We start from the raw sequence: 24,592 nt of genomic DNA, 5'->3' as shown, positions 1-24,592 counted from the left end.
GGAATTGTATTCTTAGACCAAGTTGGACTTTAATATCAATCCACATCCTCTGCTTCCTGAATTCTAGGATTAAAGGTGTGTGGCATCACTCTAGCTCATTTTATTTTATTTTTATCAAGTGTGTGTGTGTGTGTGTGTGTGTGTGTGTGTGTGTGTGTGTGTGTGAGAACGGAATGTGTTTTCTTTCATCTCACTTTAAGAGTGCTGGGATTACAGATGCATTCGACATACCTAGTTTTACATAGGTTTAAGAAGAGGAGTCAGTTGCTAATACTTGTTTAACATGTAGGTGTTCTAACGATGGAGCCATCTCCCCAACCTGGTAGTCATATTTCAGAATTGAAGAAATGAGGACCCCAAACTTTCCCATAGTCACATAGATAGTGAAGTACCTAACAAAAACAAAGGAAATGTCATCTTTGGGATGTTGAAACATCCACTTACTCTGATGATCAGGGCTACAAGAGAAGAGTGAATGAGGCGAGGTTTATAGCTAGAAGCTCTTATTCCCTACATGCTCCTGACCAAATCCACCATGCCTCCTGGAATGCCCACGGCAAATGAATGTAGGAGAGTTAAGTGACTTTGCTCTCTGCCAGGCTTCATGACAGGACCTCAATTCACTAAATCCTCCCAACAAACCCTTATGGCAGAGAATGTGCCTTGATTTTATAGGTAAGGAAGTTGAAGTCCATGATGATTAAGTAATTTACCTCCTCATTAAACTGTGGCTCTGTGTTGGAATCCAGGTTTGGGTGACTAGAGAAAGTCTCTAGGCCCTTTCCACTGGAGCTCACAATTATGGCTTACTCTTTAACCCTTCCTAGGTTAGGCATTTACATTTTAACAATGGGCTTCCTGTGTGAATTTCACAGGACAGTGGTAGACCTGAAAGGAAGGCTGAGTGGGGCCTGCAAGATGGACCTGTCTTAAATCACACTGGAGTCCCACTGACCTGCCTTCCCTGGAGTTTCAAAAGTAAAGCAGCAAGCCAGGGAAGATAAATCTCTACTCCAGCCACAGCCTTCTTCCCCTCCAACTGGGATAACAAGTCTCACACACTCTGTTAACTACAGAAACAGAATGCAGAATCAATCAAGAGTTTATTTGCAAAGGGTAATGTCAGAAGGTGAACTTCCTGCTAACTCGGTACATTTAACAAGCTTACTGGCTCAGCTGTTTGACTTCCTTCTGACTTGGGTTTAGAGATATTTTTTTAATCACTAACTCAAATAATACCCCACCACACACAGCCCACCACCTTTTACAGTACAGGCTTTAATGTGTGCTCTTCATACTCCACACATCCCTCTTGGTCCATATAATTTAGGAATTTACAAACAAACCCTTCTTCCAGGTACGGGGCAGCCTGTACTTTTGCAGAAATTCAAACTGCTGAAGGAGATATGGTATTTAGTTAAACTGAAGTGAAGCCCTGCATAAATCATAAAGAGGTGAACCCAGGTTAGTCAAACAGGACCCTAGGAGGTATTTGGGGAATAGACTTGCAGGCAGTTATATTTCCCTACATTTGATTTACTTCCAAAATCCTGAGGCTCACAAGTACCCCAGGAGTAACTTGGCTCTCCAATGCTAAGCAGGTCTTGGCCCTGGAGCAGAGTTCTGGTGTTGTTTCCTGAATTCCCACATTGCTATTTTCCACACATGGATCAGGCTTCAAACTTCCTGAGTCTGGTGTGTGTGTGTGTGTGTGTGTGTGTGTGTGTGTGTGTGTGTGTGTGTGTGCGCGCGCGTGCCTTTGGTTCCTGTCCTGTTCAGACAAGGCTGCTCTTTTCTGCTCAGCTGGCATCTGCATGGTCACAACCCAAGGTTTACGGGGCTGCCCTGGAGAAGGCAGATTTTCAGCATTTTTTCTAATTTGTCTTAGGCTGTCTTCCAGGAGTTGAGGAGGAAAGGGGCAGAACTGTGTGTAACGACATAAATACAATCCGTAGGATTTACTTGCCTGTAGTGTATGTGCTTGTTTCTGCTTTTGTTCCTAAATGCATTGCAATGATGTAGTTTTTCACGAGGCAATTAGAAGAAGATGTGCTCATTTCACACTCCCGGTTACTTGGTGGGTAGAGGAGAATGTCACTCAATGCAAAGAGCTATGCTTGTATGATCTTTCTTTCAAGAATATGGCAGGTTATACACCTCACTCTTTCTGCTTGCCCTGTATGTCAAGACAAAACTTTAGATGTGAAAGACAGACTTTTTATTAAGACAATCCTTAGTTGACAAAACTTTAAAAATAAACATTTCCATGAGGTACATATGACTTTTAATTTCTCTTGAAAAGACAGAAGTCCAAAGATGGGTCTGTGTGACCTATAGTAGTGTTATAGCGACCCCCTTTACATGACTCCCATCATCTATTCATGGGAGTGTACATCTTGTATTGATTTTAAGGACATGTAAAAGTAAAACATTGTGCATGCATCAACACTATCTTTTCCAAACTTCTTCAAGCTTCTAAATGAAAACTCTTCCTACAAAGCACCATCTTCTCAACCGCACTTTTATTACTCCTCTATTTGCTTTCTCTATGAATTTTCACCTTGTGGGTCCTTCATATAAGTACAACCACACATTTACCCTTTTGTGGCTGGATAACTTCATTTCACATAGTATTTCCAAGGATGATATTTATTTTTGATGAACTGTTTTCTTTTTCTACACTAAAGGAGGAATTTCATTTCATGACAAAGGTCAAACTGGGTACATAGCATGGAATGAAGAATCTTTAGTTCTCAGATGAAGATGTCCTTTTTTTTCCCCATATAGTAAGACACTTTTTAATGTATAGTACTTCAGTAAGCCAGTGTCTTTACACAGGTGTTTTACAGCTAGTGGCTAATTCTCCTGGTATCCCCCAGAGGGCTTTCCATGTTTTATAGGCAAGTTTTGAAGACACAGGGATGCTGTAGGGATTAGTTAAATGTGTGTGGCATAGTTTGCTGTATAAACTCACTCTCGGAAACTTGGTTTTCACTCCCTGCTCTTAACTTCCCTGGCTTTTACCTTCAATACCGCTCATTTAGCACTTAGCATATACTTGTTAGTTGTCTTTTTATGTATATCTGCTGGAAGGCAGGAGCCAAGTCTCGTACCTTTTTGTTTTTTTTAGTCCTGTCCCTAATAGCACTTCAGTCTATGTTTGTTGATGTTGCCCTCTCCTTCCCTTTTAAGTAGAGCAGGTAATGCAGAGCTTTATAAATTCAAACTCATTTTAAACAAACTGAATGGTTTGCAGTGTAAAAACACAGAGGAAGTCTTGCATGGTGGGAGAGGAGAATCTCTAAGACCTTAAGACACTTGGAAGACTCCAGCGGGGGGGGGGGGGGGGGGGGGGGGACGACAGACTTACCTAAAAATCTATTGTTTGCCCCAGGCTAAGTCATAAATGACTCACACATCTCCTGATTTACCAGGAAAATTTGAATTTGTTGGTGAGTCAGTATCCAAAGTTTACACTTAGAGGCTCCGATAGCTGTGGGGAAGGCATTTTGGATATGTTTTAGAAGGCAACTTCAAGATTAGGAACTAGTATATCACACTGAATCCACAGGCTTTTGCTACTGCAATTTATTTTTCTGTGGTGACACAAGATTGGAAAGTGCCCTCTTAGTAAAAACCTGAGTGAAAAGGTTTTGGTTGAGTTAAGAACAAAGTGGAGGTGAAGGTAGTGTTCCTGATCTGGAAGGCCACATCATTGAATAAACAAATCCAAGGTATGCTGTGAGTGCTGACCCTACCTGCAAGTGAGAAAACAAAACAAAACAAAACAAAACAAAACAAACAAACAAAAACCCCAAACTCACCACTGGTCACATCCCTTCTCATTTTACTTTCACCTTTCTATGTGCATTATTTTACTTTTTCCATTTCACTGCATTGTGGAGTTAACAAGTTTCCTTTCATAGTTATGATCAGTAGCAATCCCTCAGGATAGTCACATCACTTTAATTCCTGTGTCCATGCTTCTAAATACAGAACAACCCTGCTTCGTAAACTAGACATTTCTATATTTTAAACTCGCAAAAAAAAAAAAAAAAAACCATTACTTTCCCCATGATAAAAATCACCCAAGTAACCTCTCTTCACACATAGAGTGAATCCTACACAGAATCCATTTCGCTACAATGCCAGCCTCTGAATCAGCAGCTCCTAGCAGAACAGGCTGTACACTCTGCAACAAGCCACCCGCCTGCTATCTTTCATATACCCAGAGGGATATTAGGACACTAATTATCATGAAATAGTGTTTCTTTTGAGCATACCTTCTTTGAGTTGCCTTGATCCATGGCCCCTCCCAAGGCTCCCATTGGGTAGGCTGGAATTGGATGCCCCACTTTCATTATAACAGCTCCGAATGGATGGGAGCCTTTATACTTTTATTTGTTTCCAACTCAAATGTTTTCTAAGAGGTACAGATGTATAGAGAATGGTGGTTTCCATGGAAAATCTTTCTTCATATCTGTTTTATCAAGTTCACATTAGTGATATACAGCATGATTTCCTCTTTCAGCATCAGCACCACAATAGCTTTAGGTCGTGGTGAAATGGCAAAACTGTTTGCAAAAGAAATCTCACCCACCCCGGTTAGAAGGGGGGTAATTTATTATTCTAACTGCAGGGAGCCAACTTCATATCCACCCTCAAAACTATAGGAAAAGAGTTGGCTTTTCAAAATAAAACCACAGAGCTTCCAAGCCTGGATATAAATGCTTAAACACATGATCTGGAGTCTCCACCATGTGAATCGCTTAAGTGTGGAGTGATTTCCAGATGTTTTACATACGTTGCACTTTATTTTCACATCTGTACCACTACGAACCTAGTACATGCCTTACAGAATTTTCTTACAGATAAGAAAATTAAAGTCCTTTAAAAATCACACAGCTAAGTAATATGTGCCAGAGCCCAGAGTGAATTCTTCCTTTGGTTCAACTTCCTTGTTATTTAGATTTCCCCTTTGCTGCTTCTTTGTGTTTTCTTCTACCCAGATGTTAAATTGTAGATCCCTAGCCCTCATCCCGTGTTCCACGATGTTGTTGTACTCAACTCTCTGAGCAATAAGAATTTTCCGCAGCCAGAAAATGTGTGTACCACATCGACACTTATGTACTTTCCCTTTCCTGGTTTAATGAAGAGGGAAAAGTTACCTATTCCCGGAGAGTTGGACAGTGATTTAAATAAAAAAGTTATATCACAGTTGGCGAACACACTGTCGCACCCTTTCACAAGACTGAGAAGTCAACTGTCTCATCTATCTATTCTCAGAGGCTAGGGCAGCACAGAGAGGTAGACAATAGTCTCTTGTTTAGTTTTATTAATTTTGAGGGCGGGTGGGATCAAAGTATGGGATTGGCAACTAAAAGGACCAATCGTAGACCAATAGCAGGCGTGACTGGCCAATGAATAGATGCAAAAGAATGGTGGGTGGAACCTACTCAGGGCCGCTCTGCCGAGGCAACTCTCCTCGCCTGCCCAAGAGGCGGAGCTTCCTCCAAGCCCCGCCCACCACCTAATGTCCTAGTGGCGGGCCTCTAGGAGGGGGCAAGGACCCTGGTCGAGATTTGGGACAGGAGGCAGGGGAAGGTGTAGGAAGGTTGAGGCTGGGGGGAGGGGTGACGGAAGTAACGAGGGAGATCTTGCGAACTTTGACTTGAGTGGCCTGCCTTTTGGTTAAAGGAAACAGGGAGGTGTGGGGCGGGGGCGGGAGCGGGGGGGTGCGAAGGAGAGCTGCTCCTTCAATTTTGTGTAGCCGGCTTTGGCTCCGTGCTGCTTTTTCTGCATCTCTACGATTTTTTCTTCCTCCCGCGATGGGGTGGGGAGCTTCACTGACTCTCCCACGCTACTCTGCTGCGCTGTCGCGGTAGATTATTAAAGTCTTTGAAAAAATAAAAACAAGCAAAAAGACAAACCCTGTGCCTTTCTCCCGCTTTAATTCCTGCAAACACTATCAACACTACCGCCACCAAGCTGAGTCCAGCGCGTGGGCGGAAGAGAGCCAGCGAGTTATCCCGGCTCTCTCCTGGACTCCCGAAACGTAGCTGATCAATTGTTTGAAAGTTCCCCGCCCAAAGGCCGCCTCTCCTCCTGGGGAGCCTCCTCCTCCCCTTTGCCCGCCGGGCTTAAGCGGGCCTCCCTCCCGCCTCCCGCCCTGATGGCCCCGCCCTCGGCCCTGCCCATTCCATCTTCCACCTCCCTCCTTCTGGGCGGTCCTAGCTGCTGACCGCCAGAAGAAAAGGCACCCGTTCCTCCCCTCTTCTACCTCCCATCCTTTGCTCAGGAGCTGCCTTCATCGCAGTCACGCCCCTTCCTTCCGAGGAGCGAGCGTTCTGGCTGCGTTTGCTGGTAGACCCCTGAATTACTCCTCCGTCTCCGTTCTCTTTCGTCTCTTCTCTTAGTTCTCGCTGCCTTCCCCCCCCCTTACCACCACCTCCAGCCTTTCTCGCCTACCACTATCCGCTGCTCCACCCTCCGGCCCGGTATCCTGCCTGCCTGTCCACTGCGACCAAGGAGAGACCCGAAGGAGCAGCGAGGTGCGGAGTAGCCGGGACCTGGGGCTTCCTCCCTACCCATCCCCGGCCTCTGGCCCGGGACCGAAACCCGCTTGAGCCAGCAGAGAGAGTCGTCACCTTGTCTTCATTGCCTTCAGGGGTAGGAGAATCATCATGTCGTTACTTTTTGCGGGGAACTGGGGCAGTAGTCTGTGGTGTTATGAACTTGATCATGCCCTTATTTGTGAGTAGGTTGTTATATGTGCCTGTGGGGACTGCCTGTATGTTCTACTTTCTTTGCTGTTGGCCTTGAGTTTTCTGAGATGTGCAAGAAGTTTAAAACAGTTTAAAAGTATGGACTCCTCTTCTACTTCTAGGAGGAGATGCTGGAAGGTACCACGGCTGACGCTCCTTTATTGCCTCCCTGGGTTCTTGTAGGTCCCTACTGAATTGGTCACTGAAGGAACTAAAGACCTTAACTAAGTTAGGGACTCCGAGGTCTGCCTTTAGTCCTGCTTGCAGGTTTGCCCCTTATCTCAGATAGCTAGATAGCTTTCTTCGAAGTGCTTAGGCTTGGGGTGGGAGCACACCCTCCCTGACCCCGGGGCCATGAATTCTTCAAGTTTTAAAATGTGGAAGTAATGTACCACACAGCTACACGCTTTATGCACGCATGTGTGTTTCTGTGGTTGTAGTGGTGGTGGTAAGGTTCGGGAGGCGGATTCTGCCGTTACTTGCTTCATAAGATCTGAAGAGTTTAATAGTTTTGCAAGATCATGCAGGTGTTTGTTTTAAGGTCCGAGCCTTGACGGTGGTGCTTTAGTTCACCAACAGCAAGACTATCTTCATAGATAGGTGAAAATGAAGAGAAGGGACAGGAATAGGGAAAATGACAGATTTTATAGACTGATCAGTCCCTAATGATTGCTACTAATAAATAATAGTAAGCTCATAATTTTCAGCAAGGGACTGAATACAAATTAATGAAAGGTGAACGGGAAGATTTGAGAAAGCCTTTTCTGTTATTGTCCCTTGCCTCCATGAAGAGTCGATGTCAAGAGACAATTTAAAACTTGGATGACTATATCCTTTCCTTCCCATTTAGAGAAAAAGATAATCACCATAATCTCTAGTGATGAAGGGCTAAGGATATGTAAGTCTTCTTGGGTTTGGCCACGTGAAACATTCTTTCTCAGGCCAGCTTTTGTGGAGCCTCCTCAGACCTTTCAGTACCCTCATTCAGTAGCTAAGAATAGTCAGAAATGCCATTTTGGACATGGGGTAAATTGTCATCTATTTCCTACCTCTCTTAGGTTGGGCAAGTCCCACAAGCTTATGAGGGACTGGTTGTGTTGGAAGACTTGTTACTGATGTCCCCAATCTATTGCTTATTCTTTAGAGAACAAATCATTTACATATATTTTAAACTAATTTTCTTTGGTTGATTTTTAACTGGGGTGAGGGTCCGGTGAGAAGTTAGGAAGGTAGAGAAGGGATGTTACAATGTTACATGGTGACAATTTTAAAGGCTATCATGTTTCAGATCAGCTGGGAGGGAAAGGCTGGCCCGACCAAACGAAGATTTAAAACTGCCCTGGGACATTTTAATAGCCAGGTGGTTGTAGAGTAGTTGAATCTATTTACAGATGATAACTCAGGTTCCAACTATTCTGTATGGGTTTGCCTGGTGTCGTTTACAGACACTTTCTGGCGCTACATCATACTTCATGTTAAGTTAGTTACTTCTTTCTTTGGAAAAGTTTGTGTCTCTGTAAAATTGAAAGTTTTTTTTTTCTTCTTTCTAATTCACAGCCTAGGTGCAAAGTAAACGTGTAACTCCATCCGTCTGTACAGTAAGTTTTACATGGACATCCGTAAATCCCTTTACTGGATGAAAAATAGTTTTAAAAGATTTTTAGCAATTCATATTTGACATTGAGATTTGGACCTTAAAGTGTAATTTTTCATTCATGAACTGAGGCTTATTAGACTAATGGATAACTTAAGGCATTTTCTGAGGCCTACTTTCCTTTATTCTATATTTGTATAGATTGAAGTAGACTCTAGAATGCTAATAGGAAGAGAGAGGGATGGATACTTTGACTTTGAGGTCCCATTGAGTGCCAGCATTCTAAGTGGGTACATCTGCTTCTGGGCCTCTCCGAAGAGCTCTCTCCCAGGGCCTGTGCCTTCTTTAAAAGGGTGTCTTTGTAATTAAGCAGCCCTCCCCCCCCCACTCCCTTCTTCTTTTGATCCAGTTTTTTAGGCTTATTTTCCATTTGGAGACAAGAGGAGTTTCTCACACCCTCCTGCTCCCCTCTTAACATTTCTTTTCCTTTATCCCAGAAAATCACACCCCACCACCAAGTTTTCAGGATGGTTTGCAGTTTCATTTTGTTTGGGATGGAGGAAGTGTTACCAGTGAGGAGGAGTAGAGGATATAGTCCCTCTTGGGAAATGCTTGTGGCCAGGTAGCCTCCTCCATGGAGACTGAGCATTTGGAATGCATGAGAACAGTCTATTCTTCAGGACTGTCTGGTAGAAATTGTCCTTTGCACCCATTAAGCCCAGCTTAAACCCACTGAAAGGGGTGGAAAGAGGTGTGTGTGGTCGGGCCTAGCCTTTTAGGGTGGTAAATGTTTCCAAATCTCCTATTACATCACCTCCTTCTCCCATGGATTCAGTGGGTTTAGAGATCTGCGTGACAAGTTAATTAACTGGGGACTGAACCAATTTGTTTAGAATTGTGATCTATTGATTTCCTGTCCCCAGGAATTTTTGTTGGTGTTTTACTATGATGTGTTGTCTTTAGCATTACTTTTCATTCCTTGTTGCCTTTTGTGGACTTTGGTCCAAAAATCTAGGTTCCCACCCCCAAGTCAAAGGTTAGAATTTAGTTGCAGGAACTAAGGGGGTATTAAACAGGCTGGGATACCGCATTACTCTCCTCCATGGTGGGTTTCTGACCCTTTCTAAGGAAGTTGCCCCTTCCACATACACCACACACAATCTGAACAAAAAAAAGAAAGAAAGAGAAAAAGAAAGAAAGAAAGTAGAAGGTCATTTGCTTTATAAAAGCATCTACACAGGCTCCCTTGAATAAAACTAGCTTTCCTAGTAAGTGTCTTTAAACTATGACTTGCTAGGTTAAAAGAAAAAAAAAACACCTCAATATAACTGGGCTGTCTCAGAACCATATTTATTGCATAAAGGACTACATTAGCATTTGCTGTGTTGATTATTGCCTGAACTAAATGAGGTTATTCTTGGGCTTTTGAAGCCTTTTGTTATACAGTATGGAGTTAATTGTCTATATCATTCTGGCTTGTAATAATGCTGGCCGCATTAGACTCAGCCCACACATGCTTGTAGGAAGCAGTTAGCGTTACTTTCTGGAACAAATCTAACTTTTCAGATTTTGAATGTCTATGGATGAGACTCTCCACCTCATTTTGGTAAAACATTTTATTTCCAGTTATATTTGACTAGCCCAAGGACCTAAAACGTTGTTTTTTGTTTGTTTGTTTGTTGTTTTTGCAAATAACAGCCACTAGTCCCATTTTAAATATGAGTCTATGATAGGCTTTCCAGGTGAGTCGATTGGGGAGAGGAACCTGGGCTTCAGCAGGGTCTCCTCCACTGTATATTGTGGGGATTGGACAGGGTGATTTTTGACTGTCATTTCTCAAAAGTTTATGTATGATTGTCTTTTGAGTCTTCACTACAATCCTGTACTCATCCTGTGTGGGTGGTTGAGGGGTGGGGTGGGAATGAGTCTGTAATAATCTATAGAAACAGGCTTTATATTTTAGCGGTATCAAATAATAAACCCAAGACTCTGAACAAAACTTCAAGAATCCCATTAAGATTTTCCCAGGTTCCCCTGCTAATGTTAATTTTCCATAGTTTGGATCATAGGAGTATGTAATGTTGCCTTTAGGTAATAGGGTGTCACAGAGAAAGCTTTGTAAACTGGTACAGAGTAATGGAGTAAGAAGCAAAAGGAGCCATAAACATTTTCTAAGGCTGGGCGGTGTTGGTGCATGCCTTTAATCCCAGCACTCGGGAGGCAGAGCCAGGCACATCTCTGAGTTCGAGGCCAGCCTGGTCTGCAGAGCGAGATCCAGGACAGGCACCAAAACTACATGGAGAAACCCTATCTCGAAAAACAACAACAACAAAAGCAAACAAACAAACAAAAGAAGCAAAGGAAGCACAGGTGAAGAATCTCATACATTGTGATTTTGTTCCCAGAATTCCAGGATGGACAAATAGGTTTAAGTGAGCTCCAAACACTTTCTGGGACTTAGAAATAGTTCATTTGTATATGAAGCAAGCCCTCCGCTTACACTCTTCCACTTAAAGAAAAACCAAACCAGAACCCAATGCCTACTTGTCTAAAGCAGTGGAAATTAGTTTTAAATTGCTGCATCATGATATCTCAAGATAATGTCAACTTGGGTGGACTGTGAAGGATCCAGAATGAGAAAAGGGGGAGCAGGAAAGCCCAGATATGGTGCGTGTTTGGTAGCTTCAAAAATAATGTTGTCAGACTGGGGGAAAAGTCGAGAAAACTAAAGTTTGTAGGCAACTAAGAACGCCACATAAAGGTACAGTACAGTGGTCCACACACTTTTATTTGAGACCTTTAGTACACAGAGAAACTTCAGTTTCATGGACCTTTAGTTATCTTTTAATAAATAAGCTATAGTCTGTGTGTGGTATCTGATTTTTGATAGACTCATTCCTGGTAAACTAGTGGCTCTTCACAAGTTGAATGAAATTTCTTCAGCCAATATATAAATACCGAAATCCAAGTCCAATCCATGTACACATTTCCAAGTGAAGTACAGGCATAGGTTTCATACTTTGTGCTTCTGGGGGAAGAAACGCAGGTGGATTTACTTGGTGATAGTTCCTAATGCAAATCAATCCTGCTCTCTCTGTCCCCACCCCCTCTTGACATTTGTGAAGTAACTTTCACTCTCTCTGGCTGCCTGAAATGGCATTAGTCTGTGTGACTTGAGCCAGGATTTGGGATTCTCTGCCCAGCCCCTCTCTGACTTGCCATGTGACCAAGGGGAGCTGAATTAGCTGCTCTAAGCTTCAGTTACCCTTCTGGGAAGAGAGGATATTAATACTTCACAGAGGTGTTTAAGCATGCTTCATATTGGGCATATGCTTTGAGGTCATTGGATGAAAGGTGCTTGCATGATGGCGGAGCAGGCTTAGTATAGGGTCCTGAGCAGGTGTTCGTGTTTAATGAGCTTTTGCTCTCTTATAGTATACAGTGCCCTTTGGTGCCCTTTAGCTTTACTGAGTATAATTAAGATTGACCCCACATTTGTGTTATTGACCCTCTTAATGTTTAAATAATTAAACATTTTCATACTCTGTGATAGGTTGAGGTAAAATAGAAGGACAGTAGTGACTATCAGGATGAGGAAAATAGTTTGAGAAAGAGACATTAGTTGGAATGCACCCTAGTGACCAGTGAATTCTTGAAAGCACTTTCAAACTGTTTGAGTAAAGCAAATTTTGATGTGTCTGTTTTAAGGGAGAAAGTTTTGAGTAATATTTGCCCGTGACAGATACTGGTGATAGCCAGTAACTGAAACCCAGCTATTGTAGTGTTTTGTGCACAGCTGGTTTTTATTAATGGTGGAATATTTATGCTTGCTCTACAATCCGTGGCTCATTTCCATGTGTATGTCAGAACTTAAATACCCCCAAAGGCAACATTAAGATAACATTAAATATAACTGTGGCCAAGCTAGAAAGGGTGGATTTTGGGGGGTATCTCCCTTTTATGTATTGGTGTTGTTTTAGATTACAATAACTAGTCACCTTTACACACTGAGGCTGATCTTTTCCCTTCTTATAATATCCCATAGTAAACTTTACATTTTGATACTTTTGATATGGACAAGTGATTGGCTCCCCACTTTATGATGCAGATGAAACTGATGTATGTATTTTTAAGAGCATTTTTTCCCAGCACATGCTTCTCATTATCTGAGAGGCCTGGACTCAATCAGTAAAGGAGCAGAGAAACCACATAATTGAGAGGAGAATGACGGTGGTGCATACTTGGAATATTTGTGGGAAGGGGATTGCTGACATCAGAAAATGTAGTGGCCTGAGTGTTAACAGCAATGAAGAAAAAATCAGGTTTCTGTGTTTCTGTGTATTGAGAATTATTTTAAGGTGATACAAATATGGGCCAGGTCTGACATTTTTTATGAAGTTATCCTGGCAACTTTGTTAGAGAAAAGTTCAATTAAACCTTCCCTGTTAGGAAACGAATTAGCTCCTTCTTTACTCATTGAAGTTTTTTTCAAGATGTGCTGATTTGCATTGAATTAGTGACATCCTCTCTCGTGTGATACCAAACTAAGATAAAAGAAATTGCAGACAAGGAAAATCAGTCAGACTGCCAATTTTGAAGAAATCGAATTCCCACTGTTACCTTTGGGCTTTCTGTTCAGATCTGTGTTTTACTCGTTTATACAATGATCCCATTTTAATTTAGTATCTGCTTTTACCTTGTGGCTCATGAGTTGTGAACCACAACTTACTAATGGGAGTTCCCTGTGTGAATTTGGGGAAATACAATGGATCATTAACACACCATTTATTAAGGTAATAGTCTGTCTTCTTTTCTTCTATGATTTTCTTCTCTCTTTTTCTGTTTATCCCTGTGTGTGTGTGTGTGTGTGTGTGTGTGTGTGTGTGTGTGTTTGCCTGAGTCCATGCATATGTTAGGGGGAGGAGATGGGGAGGGAGGGAGGAAAAGGGAGGGAGAGAGAGAGAGAGAGAGAGAGAGAGAGAGAGAGAGAGAGAGAGAGAGAGAAGCAGATTGTTTTCTAAAGCAAACAGTTTTTGGAGCTAAAACAATATTGATGACCGGCTTTACCCTCTAGAGCATTTTTTTTGCCGGAGGCTGCCAATTAGGATTGTGTAGGGCAGTGTGGTAAATTTTCTGACCCAGTTGTTTCTGTGACTATGCTAAACACTTCTTCCTTGGTAGCAGGAAGGGGAAGGGTTAGGGTGGGGCTAACCATAAGCACAAGCTTCCTAATAATTTCTATATTAGGGAAGTAAATATTGGCTTCTGAGATTTCAGGGCCATGTGCAGAAGTATAGGTGTTCTATAGAGGGATCAAATATAAGGTCTACTTTGAGCCTCCCTTCCCTCCATAGCTTGTAGGAGATGGTCATTCTTTATACATGGTCCCTGATGCTTTTCCCGCGGGCCATGCTTGCATTAGTTTCTGTTAGTGGAGCAGTTGCTTAGGCTATATGATGTGTGGCGTAACTGATCTTACTCTAGTCCTTCTTTGAGAAGGCAGGGACTAGATTCAGTTCTACAAGGCAACACGGTCGAACTAGGTTTGCGGTTCTTGCAGATCAGCAGCAGGAGGAGGGGCTGCCTCTGTGTGAGGAGAGTGACTCAGGTTCTTTGGCATGAAGATATAAAACACTGGCTCTTATCCATGCACCTGCTGGATGCCACACCTGCAGTCAGCACCTGAGCCCCACTCAGACACAAAAACATGACTGAAGGCAAATGGGGCTTCTTTCCCAAGTTGTACAGCAAAATGGGGGACTCGGATTATGTCAGCACAACACCCATGAAAGTTGGACAGAGCCAGTCTTCCTGTTAGCTTGGGGAAATGTCTTAATATGTTATTGTAGATGAAACAAACTTACGTAGACATACTGTTGGACTGCTGAGGGGATTTGGCTTCTCGAATGAGTTTCTCTTATTTTAAGAATTCCTGTTTTAAACTGTCTTGTTCAAAACCAGACAAGAAGTTTGTCTTTTACCTGAACATAGGGCAGGAACTCACAAGATTTGGTTTCTGATCCTGACCCTACTGGTGAGCAACAGTGAAACGTTGGTGCAGTTAGTTAATCACATTTGTCTTTCCTTCCACCCACAGCTACTGAAAAGGCTAACAGAAGTGAAAGAAAGAACCGTTGACTCTTTAGAAAGAAGGCTGAGAAACTAAAGGTAATCATAATGTTAGTATTCTCTGTCTTTTATACCTTTTCTTCTGTTGTCAAAATCTTTGGGAAGTTGTTGTTACCTCTTTATGCACTTATTGAGCACACCAAATACACGAGTTACTGGTTAGGTACTGGGATAGAAACAGCATACAGTCATCCCATGACCTCCAAGATCTCATATTTAAGCATTTCTGGCTCAACTTGCTGTGACTTCTTCCTGGACACTCAGAAGCACAAATGACTAGAATTACCTTCTTTTATGTATGTCTCTGAATCAGTTCAGAGGACTTACATTCCTGAAGCAAGGTCTGCTTGATTGAATTTATACAGGGGAGGTGACCTGAGAGCAAACAGAGGAATTGGTTTCCCATTGCGAACATACATGATCCTCGAATGACTATTTTCTTCAAGGGTCCATAATTCTTTTGGCCTTAGTGAATTCTGTTCTGAGTCTGTGGTCCAGCTCTCTCTTGTGACTTTAGCACTGAAATATATACCAATGACTTCCAAAGATACATTTCAGTATGTCTTTGAAATAATGTTGGTCCCCAAATTCAGTGCCTTGTCAGAGATAATAGTTCATAGTTCTGTGTTCTATACAACTATTAGATTAGACTCACCTTTCTGAGACCTCTTGTTTCCCCAGCTCGGATTATTTGTCACTTTTTTCTACTCCAATGTCTTCTTGGTATAAGTGAAAGCTAAACACTTTTAGCTATAGTAAATGCTCACTAAATATTGGTATATAATACACTTGATTAGTGCTAAAATTGAGCTGTATACAAAGGACCATAGGGACATAAAGAGAACAGAATTCATTTCTCTAGACTGAGCAGAATTCAGGGCAGGGAAGAAATGGAGAAGGATTAGCGAAAATCTTTGAAGGAGTGGCTGAACTACATTTCTCTGCGAGTTCTGGAAAAGAAGTGAAAAAAAAAAAAAGAAATGCCCATCATGAGAAGCCAGGGACATCTCTGGTCTGCTGCCTTCCTTCCCTACCTAAAACCTAAAACGCAGGTGGCTTTTTATGGTCAAATATGTGCATCATCCTCTGTCTATAACACATTGTCCATTTAAACAGGTGGCATTTATTCATATTATATTAAATCAGGTCACCCTTTAAGGTGCTACTTTCATTGAAGCTGCAAACAGAGGCATGCACAGAGACTCCTGGCTCATCTACATTTAGTTTTGTACAGCAACACACCCATTAGGATACACTCAAGATTGGGATCTCAAACCTAAAAAATTCTGTTCTCAGAAAGGAACAGGCTGGCTCACTAGAACTGAATGTCTTCAAGCTGACTGGCAGACCTTTCCAAGGGCAAAAATGAAAGATGATATAAGCCATTACAGGCCATGAACCTGTTCTCACCCATCTGATGTTCTTACTAATTAGCTTCTTGGCCAAGTGGCAATTTGGGGCAAGTGCATGCAAGCTAGATTCCTCGGGGAGCCCACATTCCGCTCTCTGCCATTTCAAAAGCCACTGAGGCCCTCCACTGCTTCTCTTGGCTTTAGTTTCTCAGTGTCCCCAGAGCCCTACTCTGACCTGGTGGAGAAACGGGGCAGAAGAACATTCTATTAAGTGACAGAAAGATTTCATGGGCTTTGGTGTTTTACTACTTTTTGTTTGTTTATTTATTTTTAATGGATTGTTGCAAACATTTGTGCTCCTTGACCCATTAATTTCACTTGTGGGATTGTATCATTAAGAAACAATATTTATTAGAATTAAGGTTTTATTAATAGCATTAAGAAAATATATTTTTCGAAAATATGGCAAAGGGTTAAATCACAAAGATGTTTTTATAACATTATTTAGACTAGCACAAAATTGGAAACTATTTGACTATCTTAATTGGAAAATGGGTAATCCATCTTGATACACTCATTTAATGGACTCTTACATGACCATTACAATATTTGTTATGCTGTCTATGCCAAAACATGGGTAAAAGGCTTGTATTACTATATATTATGGGTATATTAATATTTCTTTGTGCTGGTTGTGGTGGTTCATACCTGTAATCGCAGCACTGGGTAAACTGAATAGAATGATTGCCACAAGTTTAAGGCCAGCATGGGCTACATAGTGAGTTCCAGGTTGGTCTGGCCTACACAGTGAGATCCTGTCTCCAAAAACATAACAAGTGTTTTTCATTGCTTTGTAAAGGTCTAAATAGAATGTTCAAAGATATTAACAATGCTGAAGTAGTGGACTTATAAGTGATTTATCTTCATTATTATAAATATTTGCATGCTGTGTTTATGTTGTTTATAAAATAATGTGTAAATAACAGTACCATGGTGGGGAGGAGATTGTTAAGTCAGCGGGTGTTTAGGTAGATTCTTAAAAAATTCTTAAATCTTCCTTTTATGTTCATCCTGATTTTGCCGATCCCTTATAGTTTTCCTGAGGTATTAAGTGGCGAGATGGGGAAACACGACCTAACAATCCTCTTTATAAATGAATGTAAATGAGAGACTAAAGAGTGGCAGGGTTTCACTGGCCCTCCACTGTCTGTGTCATAACTTTGTTGCCCATTAATATGTTTGGGTCAGTTGCTTCAGGGCAAGATAAACGAAAGTGTAAGTGGGATAGCGGGCTGGAGAGATGGCTCAGCGGTCAAGAACACTGACTGCTCTTCCAGAGGTCCTGAGTTCAATTCCCAGCAACCACATGGTGGCTCATAACCATCTGTAACAATATCTGGCACCCTTTTCTGTATACATAATAAATAAATAAATAAATAAATAAATAAATAAATAAATAAATAAATCTTTTTTTAAAAGAAAGAAAGAAAGTGTAAGTGGGATAAAAACAATTCTGGTCTGGGCACCTGCCTCTGAGAAGACTTGAGTTCCTTCTCCGGGATCTGCACGGTAGAAGAAGACAAATGATCTTCACGTGCACAACATGCTGTACATGCCCCACACTGGTGTGTACATGCCACACACATGCGCGCACACACAGACTAAATACATAGATAGATAAAAATAAACAAATTAAAATGTAATAGGGTTTTTTAAAATGAATTAATGTTTTAGAAACGGATTTCTCACATGATTGTCAGTAAGAGCTGAAAATTTCAAGGCCTTACAGTAATTTTCCAACATGATATAGGCAGTGAATGACATAGAAAAGAATCAATGCCCATTCTTCCCTTTAAAAATTTCCTAAGCAAGAGCAAGCACCTTATGTGAGTTATAGGACTGTGGGCCATTAAGTGATCTCCCAAGAGTCTTCCAAATTCTGGCCATTGATGGCTTAATAAACCCTGCACCAATAACTGAGATGCAAATAGGGACTTTAAATCAAACAACTTTCATAAATCATTCTAGAAAAAAAACACTAAATCTACATAATTATAGTAATAGTTAACTTTTTTTGAATCTTTACTGTGTGTAAGGGTTCATACTTTATACTTTACATAGAATACTTCTCTTAATTTTGATAACAATCTTATGTTGTGTGGACACCACTGATCCTAATTTGTAGGTGATGTCACAGAGACCCATAGAGGTAAAGAAAACACGGAGGAGATCAATTAATGAAGACCTTGATTTGGGATTTGAACTTGAGAAGTGAGACTCTAGAGCCCTTGCCTGTGATGCTTTTACAGCTTCCCCATTACCTGTGACACTCAGTGATATCCTATGCAAAGAACTGAATGTGTGTGTTTTGTGTTGCAAGGTTTCTTGGGAAAGGTAGTATCAATGAGAGATCAGGCCATTAAGTGGCCCAACTTAATGTGAATCTACTTTGGCTTTGTTGTTAGATTTATTTTTTTGAATGGGTATTTGGCTTGTATGTATTTGTGCATTATATGCATACAGTGCCTATGGTGTATAATACCATGGAACTGGAGTTACAGTTGTGAGCTGCCCTGTGGGTGCTGGAAATTGAACCCTGGTCCTTTGGAAGAGCATTCAGTGCTATTAACCACTGAGCCATCTCTCAGGCTTCTTGCTTTTTTTTTTTTTTTTTTTTTTTTCCGAGACAGGGTTTCTCTGTGTCGCTTTGCAACTTTCCTAGAACTCGCTTTGGAGAACAGGCTGGCCTCGAACTCACAGAGATCCGCCTGCCTCTGCCTCCCGAGGGCTGGGATTAAAGGCGTGTGCCACCACCGCCTGGCCAGGCTTCTTGCTTTTAATGAAGTTGTGTGTGTGTGTGTGTGTGTGTGTGTGTGTGTGTGTGTGATATTTTAGTTACAAAGACATAGTCACAGAAATTTTGACCTGGATGCTTTCCACTTATCTAGAAAGAAATAAAGTATGAAGTAGATTGGTCCGAATTTAACAGAGAAACCAGTTTTCTAGACTAGGTTTTTCCATCCTTGTTTGTGTAGTAAAGGGCAGAATGGAAGGAGGAAGTAGAAAGGTAAGAAAGAAGACCTCACAGGCTTATTACAAAATTTATTTGAAGGGCAAAAATATGGTTTGTTCTGGCCACCTCATCATGTTGATTTTGCTGGGTCTTGGTTTGGGAAACATCTGAGCTCTCATTAATGTGTATATAGGGAGAGAGTAATGGCTGCAAATGGAGCAAGAATTTCGCTTCACCTTTCTGCCTTGTTACAGAAGTGGATACATACATTGATACTGCACTTGTAAGGACACAGCTAGGTCTTACCTTTCTTCTCTGGTCCACTAATGTCAAAGGTTCTCTGTTTGTCCAAGAGCAACAAGGTTATTTTATTGATTGAAGATGATGTCAGATTCCTGGCAGTGGCATGATTAAAAGTGTGGGCAAATGAAAGGTTGCAGAGTTCATCCTATTTCAGTTCTTGTGCATGAGGCAAAGAATCATCTCTTTAATAATAGTGCCATGTTTTTCCTTAGCATGCCAATGGACAGGAGGTCTCTAAAAAAGAGCCATAAGCTGGGGAGAACTCTATAGTTTTTTGTTGGTTGGTTGGTTGGTTTTTTCCTGAGCTGATTTGCTTTCCTGTTAAACGGAAACCCAAAAGATATGATATGGAAGTGGGAGAACACGGTGTCCAGTTGGTATTTTAAAGTGATTTAGGTTTTGATAAAGATGTGGAAAAACCTGAACAAAATTAAGAGGGAAAGAGATTTTGGCTAAGTAAGGTTTTCTCCAGTGAGGATCAGGGTGTCCGAAGAAAGCCAGTCTCAGTCAGTATGAAGAATTTAAGTAGTTCTAGAGAAGCCTGTGGCACTTTCTCCCCAGGGGCTTCTATTTGAAAGCCTAGGGCCCTTTTCTAGTGTTTCAGTTCAAAAACAGACAATTGTTTTCTTCAGAATAGGACAATAGAAGCATGGTAGTTATTTACCATAGTTCTATTCACAGTCTAACTTTGATTCCAATTAAAACTTGTTTCTCTGCTTTGAAATGAGGGGAGACACCCTAAAATAATTACCTTGCAGATTGGAGGCAGTTTTGCTTTTGATCATGATTATACTTTGGACCAAAACAAGATGGAAAGACAAATTTCCGGGTTTGTTCACTCTATATCTGCTCAGTTTATTTTTGGCAACCTTGCAAGGAAATAATGTTAAATTAATCACTATGTGGTTTTGTGGATGTTTTTAAACTTAAATTTTGGAAAAGCTCCCAAAATACAACGATGCTCATGTATTTCTTCTGCATTGCTGTGCTTCTCACAGAGCCTCTGGTGTGGATTAAAGGGTGTTTTTTTTTCCCCTTTAAAGTGATATGAATGAGTCATGGCTGGGCCAGGATGTGGTCCATGTGCAACCTTACCTAAACACAAACTCTTACATTTTACAATAGCATTGGTTGGACTCGGAAGGATTTTTAGAGGGATTCAAAGCAGAAATTGTGAATGAAGATGATCTCATCCATATCTGTGGGATGTTGGTATCTCATCTCCAATTGAAATGGAGTAGTATCCACGCTGAGATACAGGGTCAGAGGAAGTGCTGAGAAAGCAAACTGAGGCATATTCTGCTGTGTGGAGAAGGGCTGCTGTTTTGAACTGGGTAGGATGTTCAGCTTTCCTATTCTTGCAAGGGTGATGGGCTGTTGATCAGACTGTAAGCTCCACGAGAGCAGGATCTGTGTTTTGTGTATCTCTGTATGACTCATTGTGTCTAGCACGAGGCTGGCAAATGTCTGGAATGGTCAATATTCAATAAATATTAAATGACTTGGCTGAAGTTTTGTTTTTCTTCTGCCCATCTGAGACTGAGGCAGTCGAATCAGGAGTTTGATATTTAGCAGTCTTTTTTGACCCCAGATCTAACTTACGATTTCTGCCTTCCCTTTTGGTTGTAAGTCAGTTAAAACTCATGACTCTGTCTTGCTACTGACACCGACTGAATGTTGGTCCCTAAGGTAACAATGGTTGTGGTTATTTACCACCACCTAGGGTTCCAATAGGCATGGCTTTCCACAGCTGTGAGACTTGAACACAGCAGCCCTTTCCAGGGTCACACCTTAGCCTTCGTGTCTCTTGGAGACTGGAATGACCTCTTGTACAAACCTGCTGGCCAGTGGGGTTTGCTTTCTGCCTTAGTGGAGATAGAATCTACCCCTTATTTATAAGCCAAGCAACATGGGACAAGGCTTTCCCTTGGAAGGAGTAGTTTGCTTAAGTGCCAGCTCTTGGTGGCAACTTAGAAACGACATTTTTATTTCTCCCTCCCTACCCTTCCTGAACATTTCAGAGTGACCAGTGGTTGGACACTTGCCGGCGCTTACCCTGCACCTGAGTGTTAGGGGAGAGGGAATCTGCTGCTGCGGTTTCTGGAGCTGCTCATAAGCAAGAGTTCCCTATCCTGATCAAGGCTTTAAGCCTAAAAGAAAGCAGAAATAGGTATGAACCACTGGTGTGCATATGTGTGCGCGTGTGTGCCGGTGCTTGCCCTTCAGCACGTGGGACCTGCATTTCTGTGTGCTGACCCACATGAGCGCTTGCCTGTGTGCGTGCTGGATGGACGGGTGTGGCATGGGAGGGGGTGGCATACCTTTGAAGGTATGGGGTCTGGGACAGGTCAATGTCTACATTCTCCTGCCTTGCGGGAGAGGGTTGGAAGTGATATTTGTTTTAACTACAAACATTCTTGTTTCCACCCTTTTTTTTTTGCTAGAAGAAAAGAATTTGGTAGTCATCTGTCTAATTTCAGGCAACAGAAAAGATTTTTACATTTGAGTCTCAGTCCAAATCTAAGAAGCGAAGCGTGTCACTGGAGTGGAGAGAAATATGATTACAGGCTAAGTTAGTTAGCCTTTGGGTGTTTAGCTTACACTTCCCCCCAAAATATGGATGAGATATAAAAAGAGCTTCTCGACCTGGGAACATAGCTCAGAGGTAGAGTTCTTGCCTAGCATGCCTGTGACCCTGAGTTTCATTTCTAATATTACAAAACAAATCCATCAATAAGATAATTGCTTATCTAAATAAATAATAATGAAACATGCTTTTGGAAGAGAAACTGTTGGGTCAGATTATTCTTTAGAACAGTTGGAAGGCAAGTAGTGATAACAATCAAGAAATAAGAAAATCCAGAGGCTGAGCATGTCCATCTGCTGTACACAGTCTGGATGTTCTGCAGCACTAAGGAAAGGGATTTGCGGAGAGCTTGGAGGTGACTTTATATCATAGAGATTAAAAACCTGGTAGGTAGAGTGTAGAAATTTTATTCAGAAACCCCACACTCAGTAGGTAGATCCTTACAGTGACTTTGTGTGTGATATGTCCATTCACACCAAGTTCCTTCAGATCTATGCAAATCTATGCAATGAAAATTTCATTGTTTAGCATTGTTGTTTACTTGTAGTATTTAGCATGACAGATTCTTTCCAAAGAGTCTTTGAGTGTCTGATAAATTGATACGTGCAGTAGAGTGTCAGGAGAGAAGGGGAGGTGCATGTGACTTGCCATTCAATTTTTCAGATGAGAAAATAGACCTCGTGAAAAAAAGAATACTGTTAGGTTACCCTGTATACAGTAGTATGATTATGATATGAATCTTAATTTGTCCTGCTGCTATCTATTTTGCAAGATCCATATTAGTTCTTTAGAAGAATTGAAGGAGGTAGTCAGGGACATGGTCATTGGACTTGTTTCAGAAGGATGGACTTTGATTTGTCAGTTTCTAAATGCTGCCAGAGGAATATTTAAAATTGAAGAGGTACTTCCCCCTACCTGCTTGTCCTACTTAACAACAACAGCAAACTATCTTTGTGTCTATCCTTGGATGGCCTAAAGAGAAACGTGTCAGTAATACTTGTTCAAAGCCATTTTCTTATTAATTAAATCATAGAAGATCCAAAATGGATGCTGAAAAGTTTTTTTTTTTTCTTTAAGATTATGTTTCAGAGTTACAGGCAATGTGAGAAAAAAATAACATTGAGGCAGGGTTCATTTATGCTTGGTGCCAGCTAGGCTTTCTTTATTCAGTATTTGTTTAAGTTATTATTTTGTATTTTATTTCTTCTATCACATGCTGAACTGATTCATAAATCCTGTTTAGGGGGTAACTTTGCCCACTTCTTTGTCTTCAACTCCATAGCATGAGACTTGTATTTTTTAACTTAGAGTACAGAGAGATGAACCTTTTAATGGTCTTAGAAAATTGCCCACTCTGATCACCCTGCTTGGCTGCCCCTTTTTTGCCCATTCCTTTTAGAAATTAAGTCAGGATTAGTTAGATCATGGTAAAAGAGGAAACAACTTTTTGGCCTAAATGTTCCTCAACATATCATTGCTAAAGACAATAAGCATGGAATTAATCTATGATTTATGAATACAATTCTCTGTTTTGTTTCTGTAATGGATTCCTCCCCTTCAAAAACACATTTTCTTCCCCTTTAGAGGACTGATTAATACATCAGCTGGATGTTAAGCTTCCTGTTTCCCCTTCTCAGGTCAAGGGCAGCCCAAGTGCCCCATTTCTCTCTCTCTTCACAAAGCACCGCCAGCTCTAGAGATGAGAAATTCTGAAGAGCAACCAAGTGGAGGAACGACGGTATTGCAACGCCTGCTTCAAGAGCAGCTTCGCTATGGCAATCCCAGTGAGAATCGTAATCTGCTTGCCATACACCAGCAAGCCACAGGGAATAGCCCTCCATTCTCTACTGGCAGTGGGAACCCAGTCCCTCAGAGTGATGTGTTGAGTCCCCAGGATCACCACCAGCAGCTTGTGGCACACCCTGCTCGGCAAGAACCCCAGGGCCAGGAAATCCAGTCAGAAAACGTCAACATGGAGAAGCAGCTGTCCCCTCGAATGCAGAATAATGAGGAACTCCCAACCTATGAAGAAGCCAAGGTCCAGTCCCAATACTTCAGGGGCCAACAGCATGCTAGTGTTGGGGCTGCTTTCTATGTCACAGGAGTCACTAACCAGAAGATGAGAACCGAGGGACGCCCATCAGTTCAGCGACTCAATCCTGGGAAGATGCACCAAGATGAAGGACTTAGAGATCTTAAGCAAGGGCATGTCCGATCCCTGAGTGAAAGACTAATGCAGATGTCACTGGCCACCAGTGGAGTTAAAGCCCACCCACCTGTTACCAGTGCTCCCCTCTCCCCGCCACAACCCAGTGACCTCTACAAGAATCCTACCAGTTCCAGTGAATTCTACAAAGCTCAAGGGCCACCTCCCAACCAACATAGTCTGAAGGGCATGGAACACCGAGGCCCCCCACCAGAATATCCTTTCAAGGGCATGCCATCCCAGTCTGTAGTGTGCAAGCCCCAAGAGCCAGGGCACTTCTATAGTGAGCATCGCCTGAACCAGCCAGGGAGAACAGAGGGGCAACTGATGAGATATCAGCACCCCCCTGAGTATGGGGCAGCCAGGTAAGAGTTCCCTTTCTGTCATTTCCTGGCCTCATCCCCAACCAGCCTTTTCTGCTGCCTGTTGGGAAAGGGAAGGAATGGGCAGGTGTTTAATAATAATAAACTGCCCAGTGGCTGAAAAGAAGAGAAATGCTTTATTTTAGTGTTGATTTGCTCTTGCCTCGTAGGATTCTGGAAGAAGGGTCAATGTTTCTAATCTTCCGAGTTCTTAAGGCCTTTCTTAAAAAGCAGAAGCAAGTTATCTTGGACTTTTATAAGTCTGCAAAATCTTATCACTTC

The 24,592-nt window shown here is 41.8% G+C and overlaps 1 protein-coding gene across 4 annotated transcripts in view; it reads left to right on the top strand.

Moving 5' to 3' along the window:
* The first annotated feature begins 6,240 nt into the window (after window positions 1–6,240).
* The window catches only part of Amot (angiomotin), a 59,344-nt gene continuing 40,992 nt past the window's right edge, over window positions 6,241–24,592 (top strand). For 2 of the 4 annotated variants that reach the window (XM_036174539.1, XM_036174542.1), the window contains exons 1-4: window positions 6,241–6,669; window positions 14,456–14,526; window positions 21,177–21,325; window positions 23,380–24,313. In XM_036174539.1, the coding sequence (XP_036030432.1) occupies window positions 23,442–24,313 (872 nt within the window). In that variant the 5' untranslated portion in view covers window positions 6,241–6,669; window positions 14,456–14,526; window positions 21,177–21,325; window positions 23,380–23,441. Of the gene's footprint in view, window positions 6,670–14,455; window positions 14,538–21,176; window positions 21,326–23,379; window positions 24,314–24,592 lie in introns of all 4 variants that reach the window. The other 2 variants (XM_036174540.1, XM_036174541.1) reach the window with 2 other exon arrangements.

This window comes from Onychomys torridus, chromosome X (genome assembly GCF_903995425.1).
Source record: "Onychomys torridus chromosome X, mOncTor1.1, whole genome shotgun sequence".
NCBI classification, from domain to species: Eukaryota; Metazoa; Chordata; class Mammalia; order Rodentia; family Cricetidae; genus Onychomys; species Onychomys torridus.
This window is presented reverse-complemented; position numbering and strand designations above follow the sequence as displayed.